We start from the raw sequence: 19,574 nt of genomic DNA on the forward strand, positions 1-19,574 counted from the left end.
ATTCCTCTTTTAAATAATAAAGAAAATAAATAATTTAAATGTTTATTCTTAATTAACTATTAATTATAAATTTATTATTAATTTGAATTAAAGTAGAATGTAAAAATTTGAATTAGAGTAGGAGATAGAGTTTAAATTATAATAGAACTTAAATATATATGTATGACTTTTTAACCTTCTTAGCACGCTTGGATACCTGAATATAATGCTACCAATAATTGTACTAATGCACATATGTCTCTCTCCCATCAATTGGTACTAGTTGAAGTAATGGAAATTCACATATTTGTTTGATGAGAAATTCGAAAGAAAAAAAAAAGATATAAAATCTAAATAAGAATAAGGATCCCCCCTGGGAATGAAAATCTGCTCATTGTTGCTCTTTTCACAAAAAATGGATAGATGAATTAATGTATTTATTGGATTCGTCGGGACCGACGAGGCTTGAACCCGTAGCTTCCACCTTGACCAATTGAACTACAATCCTAGGGAAAAAAAGGTGTACATCCTACATATTCTTATGATTTAATTCAACCAATTTCTATTTAGAAGTGTCGTCTTCTATTATAAGAGAGATGCGAGTGATATATTGATTATATACACAGATATGCACTTTAGTGATTACTAGTAATCCTTTTGTTATTGAGAAATCGATTGATAATCAATCTTTCAATGAAAAAAGTTTTTTTTTTCTTGACTCTTTTCCTTTCCTTGGGTCCTTGATCAACTTCTCATAAACGTTGTTCATGGGGTAGATCAATGGGCATCGATTTGCAATAAAGGGTGGACAAGACCTTTCAACTAAATTGGAGTCGGAGAGAAAGAAAGATAATTATTCTCTGAAGACATAGCTAGGAAAATTCAGGCTACACATTTTCCCTATCTAATCGAGGGGATAGCACTTGGTGGGGACTGACAGCCAATATTTACAATTATCAATAAAAATGTCATAATTTTCATAAATTCTTTTTACAGTATTATCCAAGGTCTCATTTTCCTTCTCAAATGATTGATCAACATCCATCCAACTCAAATTCAAATTTCCAACTCTTTGAAGACAAGTAAGTATTTTTCAAATTTCCAACTCCTTGAAGACAAGTATTTTTCATATGTTTCGAAGGCTGATCTATATCATACCAATTGATCCCATTGCCAATTCTTTGAAGACAAGTAAGTATTTTTCATATGTGTCAAAGGCTGATTTGTATCATACCAATTGATCCCATTGCCAACCACATCAACGCCTAATATAAGTAAATAATAACATTAATAAATAATAATAAGACAAATATTACAAGTTCTACCAATAACAATCTATAATGAATGAAACCTTCTTAATAAAAACGTACGCCCATACCAATTCTAGATCTAACCACATAAGAAATATTTTTTGGTAATAAGAAATATTTTTTGGTATAAAGAATAAGTAGATGCATCAAGAAAGCATAACAAATGATCCATAGCTTTGAACCACTAAGTCAACAAAATCTTAGTAGAAAAAGGATATAACTTGTTTTTACATTAAATATATTGATAGGCTATACCCAAATATTTCTATGTAATGCTAATATGTGACTGTTGTGCCCTTGTATACATATGCATGCATACATACATACGTACCCATCGAGACGTGCATATACAGATCATGTAGATGTTACAGATAAAGAAAAGAAATAATAATGTTTCTGCTGAAACAAGTAAAAGGAGAACTGACTAAATATTGATCGTCTATCTTATTCAACCAAAAAGAACTACCTTTATATAGACTTATATATAACAAATAAAAGCAAGAAAATAGGCACTACATATCGTGCCAAAACTAACACCTACAGACTAGGAAAATAATAAACTAACTTGTTGAACACAACAAGTTCCCAAAAGACTAGGACAAAAGCTAGCAAACAACTTTTTCTCAACAAACTCTCCCTTAAACTGATGTGTTCAATCATACAGTTTAAAATACGCAGAATTCTCCCTCAAATTGAATCTTCTAGAGTGGAAACTCCAAGTAACTTCCTCAGCTTCAAGAAGGCAGCCAATTTAAGGGGTTTAGTAAAAATATCAGCAACTGGGTTTTCACTTTTGCAGTAGACAAGATCAATAACTCCATCATTGCTGAGTTCTCTTAAAAAATAATACTTCACGTCAATATGCTTGCTTTTTCCATGTAACACGAGATTTTTGGAGAGTTTGATGGTTGAGCTGTTGTCACAAAAAATTGTAGTAGCTCCCACTTGCTTGAGATGGAGCTCTTCAAGAATTTTCCTCAGCCAGATAGCTTGACAAGCACAAGCTGTTGTTGCAACAAATTTAGCTTCAGTGGTGGACAAAGTGACAATCGGTTGCTTCTTAGATGACCATGAAATAGCCCCTGTGCCCAGCATAAAAACATAACCCGAAGTGCTCCTCCTATTATCTTGATCTCCTGCATAATCGTTGTCAGTAAACCCAATCAAATCTGACATTTTACTCTTCTTGTAGAACAACCCAAAATCTTTAGTTCCTTGCAAGTAACGACAGATTCTCTTGGCAGCTAAAAAATGCAACTCTGTTGGATTCTCCATATATCTGCTAATTAGACTCACTAAGTGCATTATGTTTGGTCTTGTTGCAGTTAAATACATCAAACTACCCACAATTTGCTTATAGATTATGTTGTCCACCTTTTTTCCTCCGTGATCTTTGTTAAGCTTCAAGCCAAACTGAGTTGGTGTACTAACAGGATTACAATCCTTCATCTGAAACCTATTCAAAATTTCTCGCACATATTTCTTTTGAGAAATAAAAATTCCAATATCAGACTGCACCACTTCGATGCCAAGAAAATAATGCATCATACCAAGATCAGACATTTCAAATTCAACCATCATAGACTTCTTAAACCTCTCAAACATGACACTATCATTGCCAGTAAATATAAGATCATCTACGTATAAGCAAACAATGAGCATTTTCCCTCCATTACTAACTTTGACAAAAAGTGTATGCTCATATGGACATTTTTGAAAACCTTCTTTCAAAAAATAAGCCTCAATGCGACTATACCAAGCCCGTGGGGCTTGTTTTAATCCATAAAGAGCTTTCTTTAATCTATACACTTTATGCTCATTTTTAACCTTAATATAACCAGGAGGTTGATCAACAAATACATGTTCTTCCAAGTTTCCATGCAAAAATGCCAATATGACATCTAACTGGAAGATAGGCCATGAATTCTGTGCTGCCAACGCGATCACCAATCTGATTGTATCATGCCTTGCAACTGGAGAAAAAACTTCTTTATAGTCCACTCCAAACTCTTGCTTGTATCCTTTAGCCACCAAGCGCGCCTTGTACTTGTCAACTTCACCATTCTCTTTCAACTTTGTCTTGTAAACCCACTTTACACCGATTGTTTTGTGTCCTTTTGGAAGTTTAGATAACTCCCAAGTATTATTTCTTTCAATGGTTGCAATTTCAGCATCCATGGCCTTCCGCCATTTTGATTCTTTGACAGCACTTTCGAAAGTTGTAGGGTCACAATCTGAAAATATAGCAAAATGAGTGAGTGGGTCTTCAGATTGATCAATTCCAGTTACCTCAAAATCTAACATCCATGCTGGCCGCTTTCGAACACGATGAGAACTTGAACCAATTGCTGTTTCAACCTGTTCATCAAATTCTGGTGTTGTTAGTGAAGTTTCAGCAGTAGTTGGAGCTTCATTTGGTGGAATTTCAGCTGCTGGAATTCGTTGTTGTAGGGGCTATTGTCTTTCTTCTTCATTTTCACCATCAAAATCAGCTTGTATTTGCTGTTTGGTAGTGTTGTCATCCCATTTCCAGAAACTTCCTTCATAAAAAATTATGTCACAACTTATGACAATTTTCTTGGTGATAGGATTGTACAATTTGTATGCTTTTGACATCTCACTAACACCAAGAAAAATGCATTTTTCTCCTTTGTCATCAAGTTTTTTTCTTTTTTGATCTAGAATATGAGCATATGCTATGCAACCAAAGATTCTGAAGTGGTTGACACTTGGTTTGCGTCCATTCCATGCTTCTTCAGGTGTCATGTTTTGAACAACTAGAGTGGGACTTCTGTTCAAAATGTGAATGCTCCAGATGAATGCTTCAGGCCAAAAACTTCTTAGGATATGACCCTTTGACAGAATAGTCCGCACCATGTTTAGAATTGTACGGTTCTTCCTTTCTGAAACATCATTTTGTTGTGGCGAATATGCTGCTGTAAGTTGCTTTTGAATACCATGGTTCTCGCAAAAATTTACAAATTCTTGTGAGGTGTATTCTCTACCACGATCACTGTGGAAAATCTTAATAGGTTTGCCTGCTTCTTTTTCGACTAGCATCTTAAAGCTTTTGAAAGTTGAAAAAGCTTCCGATTTCTCTTGCAAAAAATAAACCCAAGTTTTCCTACTATAATCATCAATGAACGTTATAAAGTAACATTTACCACCATTGGATGTTGGATTAATGGGTTTGCATATATCAAAGTGAACTAGCTCCAACACCTTATTCGCTCTCCATGATTTTCCTTTAGGAAATTGATATCGATGTTGTTTACCAACAACACATTCTTCACAAATTTGAGAAGGAGTCTGAATTGGTGGAAGTCCAGTCACCATGTTCTTCTGTTGTAGCGTCTTTAGACCACCAAAATTTAGATGTCCGTAGCGAAAATGCCACAACCATCCCTCATCCATCAATTTCGCAGAGAAACAATTCTAAGTAGTGTTGTCTAGATACAGCGGGAACATCCGATTTGTAGTCATGTTGACTTGAGCAATTAAGCCTAATTTCTCATCTTGGATGCAACAAACTCCATCTTTAATAAAAATCTCGTATCCCTTCTCTTGAAGTTGACTAACACTAAGCAAGTTGGTTTTTAAATCTGGAACAAAAAAGACATTAGAAATAATCTGATCAGATTTTTCTTTGGAGTGAATTCATACACTTCCTTTGCCCATGACAAAGACTTTGGAGTTGTCACCAAAAGTTACAGAGTTACGAAATGTTTTATCCAAGTCCGAGAACGCTGACTTGTCCCCACACATATGATTACTACAGCCAGTATCTATATACCACAAGTTCGGATGGGTGCCTTGATTTGCATGACACGCCATTAAAAGAGACACCTCTTCTTCCTTTTCTGCAAAGTTAGTTCTTTCTTCACCTTGTTTATTCATATTAGTTCGGCATTCAGACTTGTAGTGACCATACCTATGACATCTGTAGCACTCCACATTTGACTTGTCTATTGACCTTGATTTATATGTAGTTGAGTAGTTGCCACCTTGTCCTCTTCCTTAAAATCGGTTGTCTTGACGTTGGTGTTAGTGTTGATTTCCATGATCATAGTTTCCTCTGCCTCTGCCTCGACTTCTACCTCGTCCTCTATCTCCTCTTGTCGCCAAGTGATTTTCTGTTGAGGCCTTCAAAGCTTGCTCCTCTTTCTCCTATTGGTTAAATTTACGCTCATAAACCAACAAAGAACTTTGTAATTCATCAATTGAAAGTTCATCAATATCATGATATTCTTCTATTGAGCAAACAACAAAATTAAATTTTGGTGTCATGGATCGAAGAATCTTCTGTACTATGGTCACGTCCTCTGTCTTGTCCCCATGGATCCGCATCTTGTTCACGATCGCCATTGTTCGAGAGAAATAATCTGTAACTGATTCTCCCAATCTCATTCAAAGTGTTTCGAACTCTGTGCGAAGTGTTTGAAGCTGCTGCCGCTTTGCCCTTGCAGAACCTTGGTACTTCTTCTTCATGGAATCCCAAATATGTTTCGAAGTGTCTTTATAAAGAATGGTTTCCAAGATTGAGCGATCAATTGCTTGGAAAAGATAATTCTTTGCCTTGAGATCTTTCAACCGATGCCCGTCTAGCTCCGTTCTTTGTGCTTGTGTCATTGTTGCATTATCTGTTGGTTCCGTAATTCCTTCAGAGACAACATGCCAATACTCCTTAGATCTTAGAAAGTTCTCCATTAACATGTTCCAATGATCATAATGACCATCAAAACGTGGAATGGCTGGCTGCACAAAAGTTTCAGAGGCCATTGTTCTCTTCTACTGCTGCTGAAAAAAAAACAAGAGACTAGGTGAAATAAAAATGAAGCTGCTGCTGTACGACTCTATCTCACACACTTCTTTTTGTTTTGTTTGGCACTCTCAACTTTACTTTTCTCACTCTCTCTCTACCATGCTCTGATACCACTGTTACAGATAAAGAAAAGAAATAATAATGTTTCTGCTGAAACAAGTAAAAAGAGAACTGACTAAATATTGATCGTCTATCTTATTCAACCAAAAAGAACTGCCTTTATATAGACTTATATATAACAAATAAAAGCAAGAAAATAGGCACTACATATCGTGCCAAAACTAACACCTACAGACTAGGAAAATAATAAACTAACTTGTTGAACACAACAAGTTCCCAAAAGACTAGGACAAAAGCTAGCAAACAACTTTTTCTCAATAGTAGATAACAATAAAAACATGCACGTAACTATGCTTAGACAAATAAGAAGCTTGATGAATATATATACTAAAATTAACCACATACATTTTAGATTTGGTAGCAAGCAAAAAGAGGATCAGAGCCCTAATAATTACCAGGAAACTTACAGAAACTATGAGTTTAGCATTATCCTCTACAATGTTAATGGGAAGAAAATAACAACAGTCACCAATCACCTTTCTACAATACACGAAGACCAAATGCAAAACATATATATCAAATCTCCTTGACAACCTCAAAGTGAATGAATGGATAATTGATTATTGGTATATTGAAAAGTGAAGATAAATCAGTCTAAACCTTCAAAAACAAGGGAGCTTAAAAAAAAAAAAAAATAAATATAAGAAAAAACAAGAAGATATTTTTGAATATGGGAACAAAAATATCATGTCAATAAAAAATCAAAATCTTCTCTGCAATATAGAGGCCTTATATCTCGAAAAACAAGGGAATCAAAACCTTTCTTCATTGAATATTTGAATTCCCAACAACACATGCAAAGTAAATGAAAACTCGAAATCTTCCACTAGACTAAGGTGGAACCAAAGTCTCAAGATTTTGAGTTTTTTTCTTTTTCTTTTTCCTTTGCTATACTTTCTCCATAACCAAATAGAGCATGAAAACAACAAAAATAAAATAAAGAAAAAGAAAATATTCATAAATTGCATTAAAAAAATTGAGTAGAAAATCAACCATATGACTTCAAAAACGTTTTACGAAAGATTTTCAAAGAATCAGATTCACGAACTCAGTCTGACAAGGGGGTTCTGAATTCAATTGGATTGAGTAAATGAGCTCCATGACGTAAACAATAATGATCAACGGTGAAGAACCAAGGATAAAGAGAAGTAGAGATACAGGTTTAGCTAGTGGGAATTGTAATGTTGCCGCAGTCTGCAATTGCATGCAGTATTATGTTTCTTAGAATATATGGGAAAAATCAAGATACGAGCTCATAACTCTAATTTTGTCTAGGATTCTGTACTCTAAAGTCCTGGAGGTACCGGTATTATACATGTTGGCATAGGAATGAATTGTTTAAGAATAATGTGAAATAATAAATTAATTTATTGGGAGAAAAAATGAATCAATTAGAAGTGTACAAAATTGAGAGGCTACGTACACACAATCGTGGCTCAAACTTGTAATTTATTATGTGCAAGCATATTCTTAGCTGTGAAAGCATGACTAGGTGCCTCACCAAAAGGAGAAGGTATATCTTCTTGGTCTCTAAATGGCTTAACCCATCTGTCATGCCGGTTAAACACAAGCCCCTTGTTAGGCACTTGGAACCAGTTCTCTGGGATCCTCAGCTCCTCTATCAACATATCACTGAACTTGTTCGCTAAGGCAACGTCTCTCCGTGCATTCCATCTAAATTTGCTCTGGGTATCATGGAACCCATCTGTGAGATGCAGATATACCTCTAGGTTATGAAAACCTAGCAAATCGAACTCCCTCTTCAAGTAGGGCGACAATGACATGTCAAGTTTCAGCTCCGTGCCTACATGCCTGTACAACCATTTCAATCCTCTAGTGAGAGCATGGAGTTGGTTAAGAATCTTGTTGAATATAATCCCTGGAAGTTTGGGGACTATGTCTTGCTTCACAACAACACGCAGTACCTTCACTCCCATTTCACTCATCTTGTCTCTGAAAGAGACGTTCCCAACCCTTGGCGCACCAAATGAATGACGCTGATGTGATCAAGATCCGGGAGAGAGGACGCGGCGTCATAGGCACTGAGGAGAGCCAAGGCACCACCTAGGCTGTGGCCAGTGACGGTGAGGCTGACTTCTTCCCCACTTCCTTTGAAAAACTCAAGCAGCCTTTTCACTTCTTCCATGACTTGTTCAGAGGCACTTAACTTGTTATATCTGGTAGACTCACTCTTAGACGTGTAAATGCTATGAAAGCCACTTTCAACCTTGACACCTCCTTCCCCGATTTGCTCGAGCGATGCCTTCATATCCGAGAACCATTCAGATGGCGCCACTGTCCCTCTCCATGCCCCAGCTATGTCTCTTCTTCCAATCCTTTGGGACTCCTTGTCACAGCTCACAGCAACATAGCCCATCCAGTTGGAATCTTTACTCCATGTTTCACCTGTGTTAGGCCTCTCGAACCAACTCGGGACATCGATGTTGGTCATGGCATAGATGTACTTAGTCACCTTGTAACCGTGTTTAGTAAGATGTAATTCATCAAAAAGATTGTGCCGATTGTATCTACAACTCCCACAAAAGTCCGAGAAGGAATCATAGTCGAATGCATCATAAGTCGCCTGCTCAAATTCTCCATATTTAACGATCTCTCTTCGAAGCCATGGGTGAATCGGATCCAGAAGATTTTCCCAATTGAACTGACCATGAATTTCTCGCCATTTTGTCGATATGTTCTCCCGTGGGGACCTCGTTGGGGTCATATGATCACCCCGGTCAATGAAATCTGAAGCTGTGTAAGTGAGTCGCATCAGGTTTCCCAGTGGAGAAACATGTTTCTTAGCCTTTTCAGATTGTAGTTGCTGGATAGGCGCCACCACTCTACCATCACCGATTCCGGAGAGCTGTTTGAAGCTGGATGCGCATGTCATATGAAGATGATGCTTTTTCATGGCAGATGATAGAGCCTTCTTGATGGCCCGAAGCCAGACTTGCGTACCCTTTTCGTTTTTCTGCTCCTCCTTTTCTCCCTTGTGACTTGCTTTGATGATAGCAAGTCCATTGTGAATCAAGGGCTAGAACAAGAGAACAACTTGGAATATTTAGATTTGCATAGACTATGGATAAGGCTTAATTGAGCTTCCAAGAGGGATTTATGTAAGATCTTGTGCGTACAAGCTTCATGGAAGGCTCTGAATATTTAACCTTTCAAACTCTCCATGGGTCTACGGCGCCCCTTGACTTCTCAGTGGTACGAAATTTTGACTTATCGATCGCTTTAATCTGGAAAGTCCGGTGGCTGCCTCTGAGCTTAGAGTCTAACTACAACAACGGTTAAATTTGGCGGTGTCATAACCATTTAATAATAATGAGTAAGGTCCAAATTCCATGTATCAATCTGCCATTGGCTTATTCTTTACGACCTCATCGTCACCTAACCTAGTTGTTTAATGAAAAACTGAACCACCCTAATTTTTATTTATGTTTTGTTGAATCTGGTCCAATTTCAACTTGTGTTACAAATAATATTCATATGACACGGTGTTTACTAATATTTTTATTTGGAAAATATTTGCTTAATTATGTTAACTTTTCCTAAGTGCAATTTGGGGATCAATTTTGACGCCTCCATATTATATTAAAAAGTCTCAATTAAACATTCCATTCAAAAAATTATTTGGAAAATTAACATGCCGCCTTATTGGATTATCTTCAATTAATATTGTTAGAGTTTAATAACTTGAATTCTATTTGATCTAACTCGAAAAACTTTTACAATATACATGATAAAGCTAAAATTATGAGGTTTTTTTTTTTTTATGTGGTGGTAGTCGGACCGATCCTGTATTGCCTCTACGGTATGGACCTACTTTATAAATTATTCTCTCTCTCTCTCTCTCTCTCTCTCTCTCTCTCTCTCACACACACACACACACACACATATATATATATACAATGATTATGTTTCTATCGTAATCATTCGTATCTATCTTCTTTTGTATCAATTTTTGTCTTTGGTTTTTCCTGTCTAAGATTTTTCACGTAAATCTTTGTGTGCTTATTCTATTTTATTTTATTCGTAACAAATATAGTTTGAAAAGGTCCTAAGCTTGAATGGTAAGAAATGTAGCAAATTGCATGGTTTGTTGAAAAGTGATGTCCCTTGTATTATATTAATCTTGTAAGGAATGCAATTGGGTTAGTTGAACCCCATATATCCCACAACAAATGCATTAGTTTAAAGCCATAAATTAAGATGGGTATTTGGTTGATGAATTAATAACTTGAACAGAGTCAATTCTTAATGCGAGGTTAATGAATTAATAAAACCCGAAAGTAAATTTTATTAGATGGATGATTTCCTAAAACAAAGAGATATAGACACTTCTTAATTTAATTCATATGCCATATTTGCTCAAGTTCCTTGTTAGGAACTCAGAATCAAAGTTCCTTCTTACTTAGTCTAATTACGTGAGTAAGGAGATTTAGGGTATGTTTGAAAAAATTTTTGAAAATATTTATTATAAAATAGTTTTTTAGAATAGTTTAAAAAAATAGGTAAATGATGTTTTCTAAAATAAAAGTAATTTAAAATATTTTTACCATATTTTTTGTATTTTAAATATTTTAAAAATAAATTTTGTTTGTAGTTTTTTATTTTCAATTATTCTTCATATTTATATAATTATTTTTTTAAAAAAATGGTACTAAAAAAAGTGAAAATAAATTAATATAATTAAAATATATTCTCGAAAACATCCTATGTTCAAAACTAATTTTCAAAAAAAATATTTAAGAAAGTATTTATAAAATTATCAGAGTTTTAACCACGAAAAAACTAAACTATGGCACCATGTAAGCTAAAATCATTTTTTCGAGAAACGTTTTCTATCTTTTAATTAATAAAAAAATCTTATTAAAGTCATCACTTGTAGAAGTGATTTCTCTAAAAAAAAAACAAAATTTTCTATCAAAATTGTCTCTTAAATATATCGTTTCGGAAGAAAATAATTTTTCTAAATGAAAATCATCTCTTAAAGAGATAATTTCAATTGTTTTCAAAAAATACAATTTTATTAAAGTAGCCTCTTCAAGATATATTTTCCTATTTTTAATAATATTTTTAGCTAATTATATTTTTTATAATAATAGAATTATTTAAAAATATAAATAATAAAATGAACAAATTTTATATAATCAATCCAATATAACAATAATTATTATTTATTATGGATATATTATTTATAGACAATAATATTATTTATTTTTTATTTCAATTTTATTTTATTTATGTGTTATGCAATCAAATTTCTTATCTAAAACAAGATATAATTTATTTTGTAAGTCTAAAACGATTTGAATCATTTCTTAATTTAAAACGTGTATTCTCTTTATTTTATATAAAGTTTAATAATTAACTTTTTCACATATATTTCACACGTTTCACATGCATTGCAGCTAATTTGAGTAAATTTCACTTTCTTGATAGCAGTCGATTGTCTTGATGATAGCCATACAATGAAGAAGAAGAAGACCTCGAAAAGAAATGTTTTTCAAGACCTAAGATTTATAGGATCTCTTTGTAAGTTTGTTAGTGCACTAGGTCTTTCATGCATTACATTATTAGTTAATGCACCAAAATAATCCAAAAGTAATTTTGTTTTAAAATCCTTTAAAATTGGATGATTTCATGTTTTCAACTAAAACCTTATGTCAAATGTTTTCCAAACTTGTTTAAAAGGTTTTAAGTTGAAAATGATGGTTGTTGAGCCAAAACCGACTCAACCGGTTGAACCGAATGAGGAACCAGTTAACCAATTCAGCTCAACCGTACCGATCGAATGGTGCAAAAACCTTCTCTTTCTTTCAAAACGCTTGTTCAACAGGTTGAGGTCCAATTAAAGTCCAATCAAGGGGTGATCGAGGTCCAAAGGTCGTCTGTCAAGCATTAAATGTTAACGGCTAGTCAACCAGTTGACCTCTAACTCGACCAATCAAACCTCCAATGGCTAGTTTGGTCGTTTTCCTCTATAAAAATGCTTCAATATTCATTGTTTCAAGAGTTTAACTTTCCTAAATATTTTTTGAATATATTTGAGCATTGGAGCAATGTTTTTTAGTGCACCATTGTTCTAAAACTTGCATATCATTAATACACCTTTCAATCCTAGTTTTTCTTATACATTTGAGCCTAAAGTTTTGTATTAAGATTTTGTGAGAATATTTCATATCTTCATTTGTAGATCTTTGAGAAGAAAAGTCTAAGTGTGTGATATCACTTAAGGATTCTCAAGTGTAGGGTATCACTTGAGGGGTTGTTCAAGAGTGAGGTATTTCTTGAGGATTGTAAAGGGTGCTTGGAGCTAAAAGTCCAAGAAGGTGGATTGGAACCATAATCCAATTGTATTGTTTGAAGTCTTGATTTGGAAGCCTTAAAATAGTGGAACCTCAAGCTTGGGATTGAAGTTAGAGGATAGTAGATGTAGGTCGCATTGCGCTGAACCACTATAAAAATCTTGTGTTTACATTCTCTCTTCTCTACTTTTTTACTTTATTTGCAATTATCTTTATATTGTTTTATATATATATATATATATATATATATATATATATATACATATAATTGTCTCTTGCATTCATATAATTTAAGTTTTCAAAAAAATACCATCACTCTATTCACCCCTCCTCTAGAGTGAATTACCTTATGTTGAATTAGTCTAATTTTTCTAATAGTAATGAATGGATGTTTCATAGTTTATTATTCATTGTTGCATTGTGATATATTATACATGATAGGGAAGTTGGTTTTTATTTATTATCTAATCAAAGGATTCCCTCAGGTATTAATTTAATATTTTAATTGTGATGCCCTTACTCTAATTAGTTGGTTACGTACTTTCTCATAATCTTTATTTCTTCCATCTATAAACATAAATATCTATTCATTAGAATAGCAGTATTTGGAATAGAAGAGAATCAATCAGTTACACAATGAATTAGTTACTGATTCCGAATAAATTAACTAAAATAACTAGTTCTTAATCTTAGTTTCTTGGGTGAAGTTACTTGACCGCAGTTATATATATATATATATATATATATATATGTATGTATAAGATGGAAGAAATAAAGATTATGAGAAAGTATGTAACCAACTAATTAGAGTAAGGGCATCACAATTAAAATATTAAATTAATACCTGAGGGAATCCTTTGATTAGATAATAAATAAAAACCAACTTCCCAATCATATATATATATATAGGAGTCGTATGCATGCCTTGTATGATAATTGATGTATTTGTGAGTTCATGTTCTCTCCTTATGCCATGTAGATACCATGCATGGTAGATTTTATTCCTCTAATTGCTTGTCATTATCTTTTATCCTACTCTCTATTCATATTGGAAACACATTACGTTTAAGATATGTTGTTCAGGTACGCTCACCACCCTTCACCTTTTAATTTTATGAGTATACATGTTTTGTATAAATTTCATTCATGTCTGATACTATCCTTAACTACTTTGATTATTACTTGATTTTTTTTTTATGAGATGCATGTTATATAACTTGTCCTTTGATATAACCCCACCATCTTATGATAGTGCTTTAAGAAGCACCTTAGGTACGCTTGCTAACTCCTTTATGTTTGTAATTGAAAATAATTGTTCATTGGCTCAATATATTATTAGAATTATCACACTTCCCTCAACCTAGTCAATAGAAACCTTTTTAGGGGTCAGAGAAGCGCTACACTTTTAGAATACATTCTCAATAGGTAATCTGATCATTTGACTTAGACTCGAATTTTTCGAAGATACGTTTTTCCAAAAGTTTAAGCATACATTTTTTTCTTAGGGTTTTAGTTTCTTATTTTATTTTCCTTATAAAAAAATCAAAATAAGTTATAACTCCACTTTTTATAAAATATATATTTTTCACCTAAAAAGCAAGTCTCATCATCTAGTAGGAATGCACGTGAAAACGAGTCCACAATTTATAATGCAAATTATCCTATATAATAATATTCATTTTTTTCTAATTTGTTTTTAAAATATCAAATTACATTATATTATATCATATATTTTTCAATTTTTTAGAAAAATATATAGATTGAGTCAAGATGTGGGTTCATCTAACGAGCTAGATTTTGAAAGAATTGGGCACTTCTGTTTACTAAATGAACAGCTTGTTTCATTCCATTCTTATTTCATCCATTTATCTAAATAAACTATAAATATAATAATAATAATAATAATAATAGAAACAAAAACATAATTCAGCTTTTGATGCTTAATAAACCCATTTCAAAGAGCATTTCCCTGGTCCTTACCAGTTATGAGTGCACTATAGATTAAGTGGCTGGTCAGAACTCCGAAACTAGAAATGTTGAACACATGGAAAGTACCTCTCACCCCTATTCTCCTCAAGAAACGGAGAAAAGACCAATTTTGTCTTCAAAGTTGATGAGCTTCGAAGCTTTATCTGAATATTTTTTTCTTATATTTATTCTTTTGTTGCTATTTTGAAATTTTGTCCTATTTACTAATTTAATTTTCATATAAATATATTTTAAAAATATTATAAATGAATTTTAAATTATGTAACCTAACCAACCTAAATTCAATCTGATCAACCCGAATCTAATTCGATTAACCCAAGTATAACTTGAACAACTTAAATTCAACCTGAACTTAAAAAAATGAAGTTGAGTTAGGTTTGGATTGAGTACCTCAAATTAGAGTTACATTAGATTGAATTCAAGTTGATTATTTCTTAATTCAGATAACCTACTCAACTCACGGCCCTAGATTTGAGCAATCTAAAAACCATTGAAAAGCTTTTGTTGAGAAGAATTTGTCAAAAAATATATATGAAAAACAAAATAATGTGTAAAAAATATTTATTTAATTATCATATTAATGCCCTCTTATAAATCTAATATAACTTGTTAAAAAAAATTACTTACTAAGAATTAAGAACATGACATGAAGAAAAAGACTAATAGAGATCAAATTTTGCTTTGATACCAATTGGAGATATCTCATCTCCTTAGCATATGATTTTATATCAGTTTATAATTACATCATAAATTTATTAAAACATAATTAATACCTAACGTACTTAAGTGGAAGTGAAAAATGGATCAGGATTATATTTCCTCTTTCCTCTTTACGTGTTCAAAATAATGGTACTACAAGAACAAGCACTCAATTCCATAGCCTAGGAGCTATGAAACACTCTAAACACCAATAGAAAGGAAGGGAGAGAGATAACCCCACATAAATACTGCTAGATTAATGTGCCAACCAATAGAAAGGAAGGTCCGTTGGATTCTCATCCCATGAGATGCCTGATGAAAGTGTGCTTTATCTCTATAAAAGCAATCAGATGCCGTACACATACAGAGCATAACATTATATATACATGGCCAAATACCCTAAATAAGTACCGTAGAAGTAGTAATAATGTGAAATAATGAATTAATTTAATATGACAAACGAATCGATCAATAACAGGTGAACAACATCCTTATCGAAATTGAGAAGCTAACACTCAGTGGTGAAATCATCTTAATTCTCACGTAATATACCATGTGCAGACATATTCTAAGCTGTAAAATCAAGCTTAGGAGCTTCACCAAAAGGAGATGGAATGTCTTGTTGGTCCCTACATGGCTTAACCCATCTGCCATGACTGTTAAACACAAGTCCCTTATTAGGCACTTGATACCAGCACTCTGGGATCCTCAGCTCCTCTATCAACATATCACTGGACTTGTTCACTAATGCAAGGTCCCTCCTAGCATTCCACCGGAATTTCAACCTCTTTCCCACGTACCCATCTGTGAGATGCAGGTATATCTCTAGGTTATGAAAACCTAGCAAATCAAATTCGCGCTTCAAGTAGGGAGACAATGACATATCAAGTTTCAGCTCGCTTCCGACGTGTCTGTACACCCATTTCAATCTTCTAGTGAGAGCATGGATTTGGCGAAGAATCTTGTTACATATAATCCCTGGAAGTTTTGGGACTATATCTTGCTTCACCACCACACGCAGTATCTTCACTCCCATTTCATTCATTTTGTCTCTGAAAGCGATATTCCCCACTCTTGGAGCACCAAATGAGATGACGCTGATGTGATCAAGATCCGGGAGAGAGGACGCGGCTTCATACGCATTGAGGAGAGCCAATGCACCACCTAGGCTGTGGCCAGTGACGGTGAGACTGACTTCTTCCCCTCTTCCTTTGAAAAACTCAAGCAGCCTTTTCACTGCTTCCATGACCTGTTCGGAGGCACTCAACTTGTTATATCTAGTCGACTCACTCTTCGATGCGTAAATGCTATGGAAGCCGCTTTCAACCTTGACACCCCCTTCCCCGATTTGCTCTAGCGATGCCTTCATATCCAAGAACCATTCAGATGGCGCCACTGTCCCTCTCCATGCCACAACTATGTCTCTTCTTCCAATCCTTTGGGACTCATTGTCACTGCTCACAGCAACATAGCCCATCCAATTGGAATCTTTACTCCATGTTTCACCTGTGTTAGGCCTTTCAAACCAACTAGGAACATCAATGTTGGTCATGGCGTAAATGTACTTGGTGACCTTGTAACCATGTTTTGTGAGATGCAATTCATCAAAAAGCTTGTGCCGATTGTATCGACAACTCCCACAAAAGTCCGAGAAAGAATCATAGTCGAATGCATCATAAGTGGCCTGAGAAAATTCTCCATACTTAACAATCTCTCTTCGAAGCCATGGGTGAAGCGGGTCCAGAAGACTTTCCCAATTGAACTGGCCATGAATTTCACGCCATTTCGCCGATATATGCTCCCTGGGAGACCTGGTTGGTGTCATGTGGTTGCCCCGATCGATGAAATCCCCTGCTGTATACGCCACGCGCATGAGGCTTTCCAGTGATTTACCCCCATGAGAAACATGTTTCTTAGGCTCTTCAGATTGAAGTTGTCGGAGGGGCGTCACCATGCCTCCATCGCTGATTCCGGAGAGCTGTTTTAAACTGGATGCACATGTCATATGAAGATGATGCTTCTTCATGGCAGATGATAGAGCCTTCTTGATGGCACTCCAACTGAAGCCAGACTTACGTGCCCTTTTTGTTTTTCCTCTCCTCATTTTCCCACTTGTGACTTTCTTCGATGGTAGCAACTCCATTGAGGATTAAGGGGCTAGAGCAAGAGAACAACTTGGAATTTTCAGATCTGCAGATTATGGGTTGGGTGGGAATGAGCTTAGGGAAGGGGTTTATATAATTAGATTCATAGCCCATATTTACGTGAGTTTCATGGAAGGCTCTGAACAAAAAACTTTTTGAAAACCACCCCATTGGGCAGCCCATGACTTTCTACTGGTAAGAAATTTTGACTATTCCCCATTATTGACCTTTTCTTCGGCTCGAGATCAAGGGGTCCAAAGGCGTGATTTATAAAAATACAGAAGTTCACTGGCCGCCTGAGCTTATCTTCTCAAGAGTTCAACTGCAACAAAACGTTAAAGTTGAACCAACCAAAGAGTCAATGACAATTATGACATATGACCAAATTTTAGGGTTTTATAGCCGTTTTATAAGAATTAGGTGCAAGTTCCATTTATGTGGCTCTTGTTGATGCATTCTATAACCACACGTGTAGGAAATACTAATTGTTTAATGAACAAATTCAGCAGCCCTAATTATTATACATTTGTTCGCAGTACCTAATTCTTACTAAATTCAAACCAATTGCATTTCCTTCATCGAAACTAACCAAAGTTGAATTCCAAGGAACTTAATTTTGTAGTATTTGTAATATTAACCGATATTATTAGCTAGGACAAACATTAATGTCCAACATTAAAAAGAAACATTAACATAACTGAGAGTAGTCTATATATATTTAACAAATTGAGATGCCGTCATATTAGATTATCGTTAATTAAATACCCAACTTAGTGGACTTGACCAATCAGGACATAGGAAATTACAAATTCTTGGATTTAGCAGACATCTAAGAATAGCTACTGATCCCACAACAATGGTGTCTTCTTGACTATTGATCGTCACATCATAACGTCATCTTCTTCAGCCCATAATTCTTGTTTGTGTAGCATCCATGGTTTGTTTGGGTGAACTGTAGTTGGACTCACATTTGTGTCCATTGACTACATTTTGCTCAAAATCCTACCAAATTGAGTCCATCCTAAAACCAATGACAAAAATATTTGATTGATCCTCCACAATTATCTTACCTAATTAAGTTTAAATTTTGTAACAGTTAGCATAAATTTATTGGGAAGAATGGTGTTCTTCAACTTAGATTTGCTGAACACCTGCTACAACATATACAGGAGATATAATCTTTATTAATTTTACATATTTCAACATTTTACCATAATTATTGGTAGATTAAATTATAACAAGGATAACACGAAGATATATTAAAATTTTAATATTTCTAATTTTATTATATACCAATTTTATTATTTAAAGTTTTTAAAATGGTTATATTTATTTTTGAGTTTAGAATTATATTATATATATTTTAAATGCTTTACAATGCAAAAATGTTTTGGTGCGATACCCAGGTTCAATCCTGATTCCCGTGCGCTCACAAGGCTTTTAGCCCTTAGAAAACAAGCCCCTTTGAATCCCACATCGGAACTTGAATGATCAAAACAACATTCGGAAATGGATTGATCAAAACAACACTATAAACTATCTATTCATGAGTGCAACAGTCAGTTCAGTCAAAGAGTTGGGAAAGTGCCCTGCACTGGGCCAAATCAGCGTGTCCTTCTCATCCTTGAAAGGACCGGTTAGTTGATAAAGGCTTCTGTTGGGCTCGGGCTTGTGAAATAAAGCTAATTGGTGGGCTGAAAAAAAAAACCAGAAAGTTTTAGCTGAGCCGGGTAGCGGTTTAGCGGTTCGACCTTCAGCGCTAAAAAAAAATTCATTTTTTTTATTTAAAAAATAAATTTTATATATAAAAAAAAATATATTTATTAGCAACCAAGGGTACTCAGAGTGCATTAACACTCAACTTTAAGGATTGGGAATGAAATTAACCAAAATTTGTAATGAAAATCTAAAAATAAATAAACTAATGTATATATTATGTTATTTTCATATAAAATTAATTAGTTAAAATGGATAACCAATTTACATAAAATTTATGTTTTTTTTTAAGAGTAACCAATTTTTAATATAAATACTTATAACTATTTTAAATATATTTTTAATATAAATACTTATAACTATTTCAAATATTTACTTGTATGTTTTAAAAAAAAATTATTATTATTATTATTTAACAAATAAAAATAACCCATCCAATCTACAAAGAATAGGGAATGAGTATTGGTGGGGTCCTTTA

The 19,574-nt window shown here is 34.1% G+C and overlaps 1 protein-coding gene and 1 pseudogene across 1 annotated transcript; both read right to left on the bottom strand.

Annotated features, from left to right (window-relative positions):
* Positions 1-7,667: 7,667 nt before the first annotated feature.
* On the bottom strand, positions 7,668-9,145 carry LOC100244531 (phospholipase A1-Igamma1, chloroplastic-like; annotated as a pseudogene).
* A 6,510-nt stretch (positions 9,146-15,655) lies between these two features.
* Positions 15,656-17,423, bottom strand: LOC100266852 (phospholipase A1-Igamma1, chloroplastic). The gene has a single exon (XM_002272744.4). The coding sequence runs from the start codon at positions 17,377-17,379 to the stop codon at positions 15,805-15,807; it is 1,575 nt and encodes a 524-aa protein (XP_002272780.2). The 5' UTR covers positions 17,380-17,423; the 3' UTR covers positions 15,656-15,804.
* Positions 17,424-19,574: the final 2,151 nt, after the last annotated feature.

Source organism: Vitis vinifera, chromosome 10 (genome assembly GCF_030704535.1).
Source record: "Vitis vinifera cultivar Pinot Noir 40024 chromosome 10, ASM3070453v1".
NCBI lineage: Eukaryota > Viridiplantae > Streptophyta > Magnoliopsida > Vitales > Vitaceae > Vitis > Vitis vinifera.

Coding starts and splice junctions, on each gene's coding strand:
- LOC100266852 (XM_002272744.4), bottom strand. CDS start 17,379: ATGGAGTTGCTACCATCGAAGAAAGTCACAAGTGGGAAAATGAGGAGA.